Below are 14,244 nucleotides of genomic sequence, written 5' to 3' on the forward strand. Positions count from 1 at the left end.
TGTGGTATAAACATTTTTGCATTGTCAGTAAAAGTTGTATATATATATATATATATATATATATATGAGCCTTGAATCCCGCCTTCCGTGTAGTAAATGTTAAATCTGTCGGGTCTCAAAGTCCTCCATGTTCCCATAACAAATCAATACCTCTTTGGGCACCGAATTGGAAATGGATCGTTCTCTGGTCCAGGTCAAAATTTCGATCTGTGGATGAAAGAATGAATGACTCAGCCCTATAAACGGGTATGACGTATGGGTGTGGCAGAATTCAAATTCTTGGCCATGGATAGCACCACAGGAAATCAAGAACAACCGTACCCCTTGCCTTAATGGCCGACGACAGCAACAACAACATTTAATATATAAAGGGTTAGGGATTATATATAATTAAAATTACGGGCTTCGAAATTTATTATGGATAAGAATTTTTTTTAAATCTCGAAAAACCCGGGACCCGAGAATTTTTTTTTTGGTATCCTCTGTGTTAGAACATGCTTGTACAGTATGTTCAAACNTTGGTATCCTCTGTGTTAGAACATGCTTGTAATGTATGTTCAAACACAGAGGATATCAAAAAGATGTTAAACCTTATCATTGTATGTATATTATTTCCGCAATATTTCGGGGGGGGGTAAGAATTTCTGGGTTAGAATACTTATTCTTTTCTCGTCTGTTATTTGGAGCATATTTGTTTAGTATTTCTTCTACAATTGAAATTGAATGGGACTTTATTGGATTCATTTCTTTCCGACATTTATACGAAAATAAACAAAATTCTCCCGTACAAAATTACTTTTTAGATTTTTCGGTTTTTTGGTTTGCTCCAACAAATCAGCTATTTTATTTATTGTTCTAATAAAAAGAAGGATATTTCATTGTTCATAATTTAATGTCCGATGCTTGAAAGTACATTCCAGAAGCAATTCTGACTTTATTATCTCCAGGAAGGCAAATATTTTCAAATAAATAAATGATGGCTTTGGGGGATTGAAAGCCTAATGATTCTCCTTCGCAAATATTCAAATCAATATTATTTGAAAAGAATTGTCTATTTTTTCTCTACTTTTGCATTCCTTATAACAACTGTAGTGTATCTACCATTACAAAAATAGAATTCTAATTCACTAGTGTATATAAGACATGTTAACTCAATTCTATGGTGGGGTACCTTTTCATAGATGAAGGTTGACATGGTAGATAACTATGATGTGAACATGCCTACCTTGACAGAAACTCCCACTTGGACATGAATGAGGCTTAGTAATGTCCACTTCGATCTGAACACGCCTACTTCAATGGATGCTCTACATTGAACAGTTGACTTGCTACTTGTGACTGCGACATTATCCACCTCCTCGTCAGTCTCGATCACACACAACTTACACTGTATTCACTCGACTGCTAATGGCAACACGGGTGTGACGATGACCGTGAACTTCGTACGAATGTCACGATCAGTATTCAAAAAGTCTGGTGATCTTAGTGCAGTTCTCCCGGCTTCTCACAAAAGCAGCAATGAATAAACTAGCGGCATCCGTTCATCGAATTCTATCACAGCTATAATTCTGGTGGGGGAGCACTGTAGTGTATCTACAAAATTCGAATTCTAATTCACTAGTTATAAGACATATTAACTCGGTTCTATGGTGGGGTTCCTTATCATAGGTGAAATGGTCTATATCTACTCTCCCCACAATGTTGTTTCGAAAACAAAACTGACTCATACGCGTACTACACAACCACAGTATTAGCAGAGGGCTGACTGTGATCACTCAGGCTCCGCATCATATTTCCCAACCACCCAAACGGTCACCTTAAACTCTTGCAGCAGTGAAACGAACGAAGATCTGAGAAAAAACATTCTCATCAGATACCTAGTCTTTAGTTCAGGGAAGCGAATCCCCAGTCCCAGTTGGGGTAGATAAGGACTTCACATACTACACCGACTATTTTAGAATTGAGGAATATAGCCTATTTTGTTGACACAGAAACTCTGTCCGAAAACAAAAAAAAATGATTTTTTTTTCTGGATAATATCTGGCTTAGTTGATTTTTCCGAGGAAGGTTTTTAATTTTTAGAAGAAAAAAAAAGATTTACGCTTGATTTCTATGTTTGACACAGAGATTTAAGGAAGACTAAATTAAAATTTATTTGCCAGTTCTTTTTATATTTATAAGAACCATTTTTGTTTGCATTTTTATCTAGATTATGACACACTTTTTAAACCGAAAAACAAATTATTTTTCTGAAAATATATGCAAACATATGAAACACAAATTTATAGAACTGATTTTATTATAAGAAATGAATGTTATACCAATGATTAGTCTTTTGTATTATTGAAATTACCATTACCAATTTATAGAAGTAAAATAAAAAGTTCCTTTTTTTGCTTTTATTTTAAACCAATTGCGTTAAAATATATTCTCATCATTTCGTTATATTATGCATTCAAACTAAAGAATAAAGAAATGAGGAAACTGAAACAGCAATCTCTCAAGTAGAATAAAGTGATCGAACCTTAAAAATGTTATCTTCAATTATAGTTTGATTCTTTATGTCTCAAATACGTGAACATTGTCTGAAAAGACGGAGAATATATTTCATGATTCCAATTGAAAAACCGAGATCAAAATTCTATCCTAAAGATGAAGGTTCTTTTCAATGTCTGATATTTTAATATGTTGAAAAAAAGGGAAAGAAATATTTCCATCTTCTTACTCCTGACTTATATCAAATTCACCAAAGGAAATTGCTACATGTAACTTAATATGCTAACTTAATTCGAGAAATTTTTCAAGATTCCTTTTTAAAAGTTGACATTTATTATACTATTTTATGTTACATAATGCGACACTATAAGAAAAAATCAGCTGAATTTTGTTTTATTACAAATTTTTATGAATAAAAATTTATGTATACATTAATTATAAATATAAATTACAAATTTAGTATATTTCCCGCGTAGAAAAATGTAAACCTAAAATCTCACTTCATTTTTATCACTTTTCTCACTTAATTAAGTTCATCTAACTTCACGCTGAAAATTGTTATACAAATAAATAGATTAAATTAAATAGAGAATATATTTCGCTATTTTCGATTCAGTAAATAACATAAAAGCACATTAGCAGATCAAATTTTCATTCAGTACAAGAAAAGAATCGTTTTAAATTGATTGAACGCATTTCTGCAAAAAGTTGACTTCATTCAAAGATACGAAGAGTGTTATATTTGCATTTCAGAAAACTACTCGGCTTTCTAAATAACTGGTTTTCGAACGGTTAACCTGTGAATAGATTCCATTGGAGAGTTTGTGCAATGAATAAGAATGAATGCAAATTACTCGAGACGTGGTTCGAAAATTCACACTAAATATACAATTCTTGAAAAATTGAATCGTTTGCAGTAGAACACTCAAAAGACATCTAGTCTAAATTTAATTCTTAATTATAACTTAATAAATGGTATTGCTATGTAATAATTTAATATCGGTATTGTATGGATTGTTTCATATGCTTTATTCACTTGAATCAATTAATTTCCTTCCAGTATTAAAAGCTCAATTTCATCATTTCAAAATTTTGTTGAATAATAACAGCTGTGTGGTGCAGTTAATAAAAAAATGTTTAAAAAAATCATTTACTTTCTTATTACGTACTTTAACAAACCTTTTTTGCAACCTTTGAATCTGTCGTCTTTAAAAAGTTCGATTTAAAAACCAGTTTTTTTTTTAAAAAAAATATCGGGCAAATCAGGCAAGTTTGTATACAAAATTAATCAATCTACAAAACAACAACTTATCATTGTTGATAAGTTGTTGTTTTGTAGATTGATTGTTGATTTTGTTGACATTTTCAGAATATGCTCCTTATGTAAAGTTATTACAAACATGCTGTTTTTTTTTAATTTTATTTTTTATAAGGAAAAAAAAATCTTTTCTCTTGGAGGTAGGAGGGGATTGCATTATGGTTCGTTCACCAGGAGTTGGCACTTTGCACCACCTCCTCGGATGCTGAGTTCATTTCAGCACGGGAGTAAGAGGTGAAACATCTCCGCGCTTGAAATTGAGACAACCCTTAATGCGCGCCAAGCGCAAACGGTGAATTCTATGATACCTTTCGTTTCTTTATCTAATTAAATATATTTTAAATTTTAAAACTGCTGTTTTCCCAGCAAAATGTCTCAAAAAGGACAAACTATTCACTCAAAAGAGAGAAATGTCATCAAATTTATGAAATATTTAATGTTAATAAAAAGGCACATCACATAGGCACCTTGTTCAGGGTTGTTCGCATCCTTCTCCGAAAAATAGGGAAATAGTGTCGTCGAACACCTTGAGATGGAGAAGGAGCCAAGTGTCAACTCCTGGTGAGCCTTCGTCAACAGTGAACAAGTATGAAATTTGTTGGAAACATACATTAAATGCAGCAGAAACAAAATCAATTTACAAATCCATGGTTAATACTCAACTTTTTTATTAAAAGGCCCTAAAATTCAGGGCTACTACCTATGTAATTGAATATAGAAATAATGACCTGTCCGTATTTATTCACACTAAAACTAATCAAATCAAAGCCAATTGGATAATAATTACAGTTAAAACAGTTGAAATTGTTTTAAGGTCAACTTTAAACCATAAAATTTCATTTTAGTCAGTTAATCCACTAAAACTTAGATCAAATTACTATCTGTTCTTAGCTTCCTTATTGTTTAGTAAAATTAAATTTAGTTTTCGTTTGAGAAATAATTTTTTTCAAGTTGCACAGAAAGTCTGCGCTGTGCATGAAAGATAGATTTTTCTCAACTAAATGAATACTTATTATATTTAATATATCTTTAGAAAATTGAACCTAACCGTAAACTTAGCGGTTTATCGGATGAACAGACCGTTGCTGGTTATTTTACCGTGATTTTAGAGAGGAAATTCTAACAGTGAGTTTCAAAATCAAAGTAAATAGAATCAAAAATAATAATAAAAATAATAAGTTGTTTGTTTCTTTTTAAGAGGAAAAGGGATTGCTTCTGAAAATCTTCTGTATCGCAATTTTCAATGTTAAAAGAGTTATCATTGTCCTTTCATCTGAATTTATGACATTGTGGATAAGGAAAAAATAACATCCAAATAAATGTACTATTTAATTTGATTTCGCTTTAGATAACACGTGAGTCTGTTGTAAATTTCAGTCGATGGATTAAACAGTATTAAGACCATTTTCAAGGTTATTCGAAATCTTAATTATTTAACCAACTGATTTTTTTTTAAAAAACTTTTTTGTCTAAAGATAATTCTATTTAAAAAGTAATTTTTAAAAATAATTTAGCAATATGTAATATTTTACTTAGTTTTGGAAGATAAACTTTTGAAGCATAAAAAGTCCAGCAGTGGGCTGATCGTAATAGACACAGTTCAAGGTAGAACACAGAAGACAAGCATCTCTGCGGTTGGTAAGCTGGTGCCTGCGTAGTAATAAGCCTGCGTAGGGACCGAGGGGGCGCAGTATCGGTCCTGGTTGAACTGTATTCATAGATGAAGGTTGGATGGTCGGTAACTTCTCTCCAAACAATATTTATTCGTAAACGAAATAAAAGATGAATAACGTAAAAAAATATATTCATATCATTTTATTACTGAAAATTTTTTTCTCTGCCGATTAAGGGTTTGACTTTTCATAAATGAATTGTCCTTCATTATAATTGGCCAAATTCCTTAAAATCTACGGTAAAAGAAATTGAAACAAATGTAAAATGTTTCAAGAAATACTTAGGCAAAGGTTTTAGTTAAAGTAACATCTTGAAAGACTTGAAAGGGTCAGAGAAATTTCACTACTTTCGAGAACTAGAAAGCAAACATTTTTGCATTATTCAAAATATTTAAAAAAAAATATTTCTTAAACATAAGTGAATTTTTCCTTGCTTTGTTTGAAAACGCAACTATTGATATTTGTATTATGATATATAATAAAACATATTCCGGTATGAAAATGCTTTTAAAACATTATTTTCTTTCTTACTTTACCCTCAAACCCAAGATTACATTTGCTTTTTCCAATATAAAAAGATGCTTCGAACATATTTTTTACATGAAAATATTTAGAAGCTTATTTCCTAAAATAAGCATCCTTATACTACATTTAGTTTTCTCAGTAACAGTTTTCTCAGTATAAAAATAAAATGTTTAAATAAAGGAAGCTATCTAAAAAAGTGGAGAAACTTTCTCTCGGAAAATTGAGTAATTTCAACCTTAAGACATTTTCTCAACTGACAACTCAAAAGAGATGGAATCTTAAAAGCAATCAATAAGAGAACTGAAGATGTGCACCAGAGGGCAGAAGAAATTCCTAATCATTAAAATGCCCGAAAGCCCTGTTCTTCGGTAAGAACTTCTAATATGACCCTAGTCTTTTTTTTTTTCTTCTTAATTCTCTATTTTTCACTCATAATAAAGTGGATTCATTTTTTTCCTCCTCTTGTAAAGAAAATTAAGAAAAGATGAAAATACCTTTTTTGTGCATCAAAAAAGGAAAACGAATCCCTGATAAAATGTTTGGAGGCTGCATTAAAATATTTTTTATCGGAAGACATGCTGAGTAAAATATAATGTTTAGACTTTTAAAAATGCATAAGAAAATTATGAAGTACTAATATACACGACGAAAATTTTTTTTATGATTTTTGAATTTTTTTTGAGATATAATTACAATCATTACAGTGTCACTATCCTAAAAAAAGTTAAAAACGATTAGTTAATCTGCAAATATTGATTTGTGATGAATGTATGGAATTGTTAAAGATACATTTGCAATTGATATAGATATAATTACAGTTATCAAAAGATATAATTACAATTATTACAGTATCACTATCCTAAAAAAAGTTTAAAACTATTAATTAATCTCAAAATATTGATCTGTGATGAATATATAGAATTGTTAAAGATATATTTAAAATTGATTTAGTATCAGTAACCTAAAAGGAATTAGCGCTTGCCTTCCAATGAGGTGAAATCGGGTTCGAATCCCAGCCATGGCTGGTCGATGCAAATTCCGTATCCGGTTTTCGACGACATCAGTGCTGACATAAAATATCCTCAGTGGTAGACGGATCATGGGTTCGAGTCCCATTGCCATCAGGATAACCATGGGAGATTTTCGTGGTTTTCCTCTCCGTGTAACGCAAATCCGGGTTAGCTTCATCAAAAAGTCCTCCACGAAGGCAAATTTCACCCAATACTTAATCCAGGAATTTCCTTTTTCTTCTGGATTGTGTTCAAAATGACAAGGCTACGGAGTTGAACATTAGGAGCCGTAAACCCAAGAAATAGGGTCGATTGTTCAACGACGTTAATAAAATAAAAAATATATAAGATAAAATAAAACATCGGATGAAAAAGGCGAAATCTTTACAAGACAAAATGATGAGTTAATTGTAATCCTCATGATTAGTTCGATTTGAATTTTTTAGATTTTCACACAGAATATGAATACAAATGAATTTTCAAATGAATAAGAATATAACTAATATATTAGATAAATTTAAATTAAACCTTTGACTAAAATAAATTTTATTATGAATTGGTAGAACAGAAATAAAAAGATATCATAACCGTTCCTTTATTCTGTAAACTATTCTATTTCCTTTGCACTTTGTTTTCTTTAGATTAAGCAAATAAACATGCGGATACAAAACACCCTCAAATAGTTTATCTTTGAAGTAATAAGTAAAGAAATTTTTCACATCAAAAAATTACTGTAGCTAATGAGAAAAATTGTTGTTTTTTATGTAGAAATATTGGCAAATAAATGCAATTTAAATTGAATTAAAAATTTATATTCTGAAATGCAAATTTATTTGATAGAGGGTACCCTAAAACAAAATATTACACTTATATTTCTTGAAAAGTAATCTGTATAGTTGAAAATAAATGTATAATTTAAGAATGGATTTTTTTTTAAGTATCGTAAATAATTAATTACATTTCTTTAATACATTGTCTTCATTGACTGTTTCTATAAAACATAAAAACATTAATTTCCATATTTTTTTGATTGTCATCGCTGCAAAATTAATAAAAGTCATGTAAGTCTTGCTTTCCTGTAAAATATTTTTATATCTCTAATTTAAGGCTATTTACTTGTAATATTTATTTCTTTTCATTTTACTCTGCCATTATTACGATTTCGAATTGGATTTTTGTCGGATTTAAAAGTTTTAAACTAAAAGAATGTTTTCTTTATTAAAACGTAATCCTATTAACGTAATCCTCATCCCCGGTATTTTCTACATTAGGGGTATCAAACTCAAAAGCTAACTTGGGCCAAATAACAATGATTAACTTTAGGTGGGCCGCAAAAAAAAAAATCAGTGTTCATAGAAACAAATATTTTTATTTTGGTACATTGTAATAAACATATATAAAGTAAAATTATTGTTTGATATTTGACATCTCTTCTCTGCTACTATCTTTCTTATTTCGGGAGAAATTTTATTTGCCGATACTACTTTCAAAGTTGACCCAACGTGAGCATTATTAATACGGTTTCGGACTGGAGATTTATTTCCATTCATAACAGAAAATAATTGCTCGCACTGATAAGTACTTCCAAACATGGAAATAATTTCATATGCGAATTTTCGAGTATTTTCAAACCTAACAGGTAAATATTTGTAAAATTCAGGCACACTCACTTCAATGAATTTTGCCTTCAAATTTGAGTCGCACTGAATCTCAATCACTTCCATTTGCATATTACTGGGTACTGAGTCTATATTTATTGAGAAAATCGAAGAAAACAAACAAAATTTGTCTTCCAAAGAATTAAAATCTTTAAACCTTGTTTCAAATTCTGTGCTAAGATTTGAAATTTTTTTCTGCGTATTTTTGATACGACACAGTATCCCTGGAAAGGCAGGTGCCGCAAGCCAATTAGAATTTTACATTTTCGCGAAGACAATTTAAAATGATCCGTATAGTTTATAAATAAAGTATATTATAATTTTATATGCTAGTTTCCTTTCTAATTAACATTTCTATTCTATTTTTACTTTTCGTCGGATATATTGACTGGGCCGCAAAAATGTTCATCTCGGGACGCATGCGGTCCGCGGGCCGCGAGTTTGACACCCCTGTTCTATATCATTGTTTTTTTTAAGGTCAAGTTCCACTGCCCTGTATGCATTGAATCGGTACTGCGAACACTGATGTTTCTCCTCATCTAACCTCAGCAGATATTAAAGCATCGAATAAATATAATAATATCACCGAATAAATTAATATCAAATTGTAAATAACAAATATTTCGGACATTCACCAAAGTGACTATGTGATTGTTGACATTCACCGATGAAAGTCAACATTCTCTTGATTTCGATCATTCACTGTAACACATATATTTTAAGTGAATAATTCGTAGTAAAAACTGTCAAGAAAGAAACAGTTATTCTTTCGTAGCAGTCATCGGAGTTCGAAGAACACAATGCGCCTCTTAGTTACAATGATAAAGTTATTCATACAGCATTTATTTTCAGCAGAAAAAAAAATTTATTTTGAACAAAATTTTTTTTTATTTGAATCAAACGGGATAGTTTTCAATGACTGAACTCTCTTCTGATTTTAATTTATTTCGAATTAGTATTTTGTTTTTTAATTTTGAACAAAATTTTTCCTTTAATCAAACCAGGATAGTTTTCAACGAATAAACTCTCTTCTGATTTTAATTTATTTCGAATTAGTAATTTTTTTAATTTTGAAAAAAATTCTTATTTTTTATTTGAATTAAACGGGATAGTTTACAGTGACCGAACTCTCTTCTGATTATAATTTAATTCGAATTACTAATTTTTTTAAATTTGAACAAATTTTTTTTAATCAAACCAGGAGAGTTTTAAATGAATAAACTCTCTTCTGATTTTAATTTATTTCAAATTAGCAATTTTTTAATTTTGAGCAAAATGTTTATTTTCTATTTGAATTAAACAGGATAGTTTCCAATGACTGAACTCTCTTCTGATTTTAGTTTATTTCGAATTAGTATTTTTTTTTAATCTGAACAAAATTTTTATTTTAATCAAATCAGGACAGTTTTCAATAACTAAACTCTCTTCTGATTTTAATTTCTTTTGAATTAGTAATTTTTTAATTTTGAACAAAATTTCTATTTTAATCAAAACAGGATAGTTTTCAATGACTAAACTCTCTTCTGATTTTATTTCAAACAAGTAATTTTTTTTTTTAATTTTTAGCAAAATTTTCATTTTTATTTGTATTAAACAGGATTCTCTCTTCTGATTTCAATGTATTTCGAATTAGTTAGTAAGTTCTTTTTTCAATCCTATTGAAGTTATTATATTTTAGTTATTTTTTGTAGCTCTACCATAGCCGAAATTACCGAACTAAAAGTAATGATTATTGAAAAATAAATAAAACACGCTCACCAATTGTGGGAAAAAAGGTGCTATTATAGAATAGCAGGCATAATTGCAGAATATACCCGTCCAAAGAGTCAAAAGCAGCAAAAGTTTTTTGGAAATTCTGCAGACCATTGGAGGACTGGATTGATTCTAATGAATGAACGAAATGACCGAAACACTGCAGATCAGCCGGCCTTGTAATAAGAGTCGGCGGCTGTTTCTTTGTAGTATCGCTTTTCCCTTCTCTTCTCCTTTTACAATAGGGCAACACAGATAACAGTTACAAATAAATCCGTTTTACCTTTGGGTCGAGATAAAAGACAGAAGCCTTTTCTAGAGTCCCTTTCTTTGCTTAACAGAATATAAACAACCGTTATCAATAGCCTCTGAATGAAAATAAATGTTGAAAAACTTCCGAAATAATTTGCAATCAAAGTCGGTCCCCTTTATCCAACTTAAAGATACCCCAACTGGGGCACTGAAATTGTGCAAATATAGACTCTTTGCTATTGAATGGCAAAAAAAGAACGAACTTTGGTAAACATTTAATTGTTATGTAATTTTTTTTATTTTGTTTTCGAGTCTGAGATTTCAAGAAGTTGAGGAAATGATCGATTCAGGCAAAATATAGCGAAATAGGTTACATAACCACATAAGTATGAGCCTATCTTTTTAATGTAATTTTAATGAATATTTATCTCTACTAAAAAAGTCACTGACATGTTATGAAAGAATGTGAAAGCTTATACATTTTAATAAACGTTACATTATGTATTATAATTAACTTTCAATACATATTATTTCATAAATTATCATGAAGGTTTGTTTTATCACACATTAATTTTTTTGCACGCGAAATTTAATAAATAGACATTTACTTTTAGCATAAGAAAGCGAAGGTTTAAATATTCTAATCAATTTAAGCTATATTATCGACAGTTATTTCGTATTATGTCATTTTATATTGCTTATTTATAGAGTATGATATATATAATATATCATACTAAATCTTTCAAAGAATTATATNTATATTATATTATATTATATTATATTATATTATATTATATTATATTATATTATATTATATTATATTATCAATTGCGTTTTTATAAATCATCGCGAAATAGATAAAAGGGAAACAACACATTAAAACTTTAAAAAATATGAGAAAAAAAATTATTTTACATTTTTTGGTTGCTTATCTGTTAGTTTACTGTCATTAATTTATAAAGTCAGAAAAACAATTCTAGCAGAAAACGAAAAATATGAAAATTTTTAAGATATGTGTTTCATTTTTGTTTTCTGCTAGAATTGTTTTTCTGACTTTATAAATTAAAATAAAACAAATTTGGATTTGCGCTTTTCTGTTTTTATTTTTTATTTTAAATGTTGCTTACTTATTTTGTCTTTTTCTGAATTTGTGAATTGGTTTTATTCTTTGATTGGATTTACTGCTATTAGTTACTGCTTCAAGATTATTGTACCAAAATATTGATCTTTGCAAGTATGTAAAAATTACATCATAATAAGTCAAGCGCGGCGCTCGTCACAGGATGCGCTGTGACGTGTCTGGACAAACAGATTTGTGCTTTCAGTTGATTAATGGATTTGCTCACTTCTATCATTTTAGTAAAATACTATTATATTAACTGTTTTAATGAAATAATTTGTCAAAAAGAATCAATAATACTTTCAATAGAAAGAGTTGAAATTCCAATTTATTTAGCTGTAATAACGTTACACAGAATTATTGGCAGTTTTGGAACAGTAAGAAATAATTGTAAGACCGGAGAATTTCGGCTGCTACTCTAAAAACATATGAGGCGTTACATGATGGTAGATGGTCAAGAAAAAGGGCTAGACAAGCACTTGGGGACTGCTCAAAATGATGGGCAAGAAGCGTCTTAGGGACCTGGTCATAGTTGCAAAATTTCATATATTTATATGAATTATTTATCCCAAAACTTTCAGAGCAGTTTATTTGAAACTATTTTTTTCTTACTTTTGGTAACATCCTTTCCATAAACTTTGTATTATCTGAGCACTGTTACTTTTATAAAATTTTCGTATTTGTAATTAAGTGAAGATTAAATTGAATGCATTTGATTTTTAAAAAAAATAGAAATTAATACAGTAAGAATTTAAAAAATATATTAAGTACAGCTTACACAATCGCTTCGAAGTCCATTGAAAAATCCTTTTTATAGGCTAGTGATTATCCCTCTTAAATGGAAAATATATTTTTATAAAATGCTTATTTTTGCACTCCATGAAAATTCAGGTTATTTTTGAAGCAGATTTTAGCACTTTGCGAAATATAATGGCGAGAGCAGTCCAAGTTTTTGTGATATGTAGAAGAACGAAGTCTATAGTCGTCCATTTTATGGTGATATGTAGGAGAACGAAGGCTGTAACCGTTCATTTTATGGTGATATGTAGGAGAATGAAGAAGGCTGTAACCGTCCATTTTATGGTGATATGTAGGGGAATGAAGGCTTTGGCCGTCCATTGATTAGTGATATGAAGAAGATTGATGGCTATAACCGTCCATTTATTGGTGATATGTAGGGGAATGAAGTTTATAGTCGTCCTTAGAATCTTCGTAAACTAATTCCTATTCCTTAATATCAGATTTGTTGGAGAAGTTGTATCTTAAAGATTAGTTAGCTCAAAAATCCTTGAAAATCATTAAATCATTGAATTTGGAATAAAGATCACAAAAATTTTGCGACTAGTAGAAGCCCTGGTCTTGCAAATTTTAATTAATAAAAAAGGAAAATCATTAGCACGAAGTGAAATTAATGCATTTGTTTGTTGATTATTCGATAATACATCTTAAAAAGTGACATTTCAGATAACATGACAATTGTTTGTTTTTTGGGGAGAAGAAGTTATAAGGACATGAAAAAAAATGAAAGTCGCGATGAGCAAATAACGAACACTGCCGTTGAAAGCTTACATGGAAAAAACTGAAGCAAAGCGTGATAAATTTCTCCTCCTAGCATACGACTGACGTTCAATTTAAATGTGTTTCTAAGCCCGATAGCGAAAATTTAAAGTGTGGGGGAACGTGTTCATTTGAAAGATGGTGTGATTCAAATTAGAACAATATCAAAACATTAGACAAAATGTAATAAATTTTAAATAATAAATAATAAAAAAAAACTATATTGTTGTTTACGGTAATTTTGTGGTAAATAATAATTCTCTAATATTCTAAGAATGTGAAGATTTATTTCTTAAAGATTATAAAGAAAGTGTTTACTACATTATTTACTTCTGTAAAAATGAGACTAATGTGTTAAAAATATTATCCAATTTGCATGAAATTTCATGTCACTAGTAACTAACCACTTCTTATTTGAAGTTCCTATAAAAATCACAATTTTTGCAATTTATTTAAAAATGTTTATTGTTTTATTTTTCGTGCCATAATTGTTCATGCGGAAAAATAAAAAGGAAGCAGAAAAAAAATTTAAGCAAAAAAATTACAAATTACTATATACTAGGAGGCTTCGCCCCCTGCTCGCTGGCGCTCACCAACCCCCGGAACTGTTTTCACAGTTCATTTCGGATTGCTTCGCCATCCGATGCTCGCTTTGCTCGCTCATTGGATACGCTCTTAACGTCTAGCTTTTGTATACTTTTTTGAACACTGAAGTTCCGACCACTTTTCACTGTAGAAAGTTATAAACCTGTGCATTTCAATATTAATTTGAAATTGCCAACAGTTCACATATTTTTCTTAATCACACTATTCTAAATTTCAGTTGTTGAGAAAAGTAACTGTTGTAAGTTTTGTTTTAAAGTCTTTCCCACCAGAGGGCTAA

The 14,244-nt window shown here is 29.8% G+C and overlaps 1 protein-coding gene across 1 annotated transcript in view; it reads right to left on the reverse strand.

Moving 5' to 3' along the window:
- The window catches only part of LOC107440856 (MFS-type transporter SLC18B1), a gene marked incomplete at its 3' end in the record, with an annotated part of 58,866 nt that extends 48,123 nt beyond the window's left edge, over positions 1 to 10,743 (reverse strand). The window contains 1 exon segment of the mRNA XM_043046668.2: positions 10,439 to 10,743. Coding sequence (XP_042902602.1) covers positions 10,439 to 10,546 — 108 coding nt within the window.
- Positions 10,744 to 14,244: the final 3,501 nt, after the last annotated feature.

Source organism: Parasteatoda tepidariorum, chromosome 8 (genome assembly GCF_043381705.1).
Source record: "Parasteatoda tepidariorum isolate YZ-2023 chromosome 8, CAS_Ptep_4.0, whole genome shotgun sequence".
In the NCBI taxonomy this organism is placed as follows: Eukaryota; Metazoa; Arthropoda; class Arachnida; order Araneae; family Theridiidae; genus Parasteatoda; species Parasteatoda tepidariorum.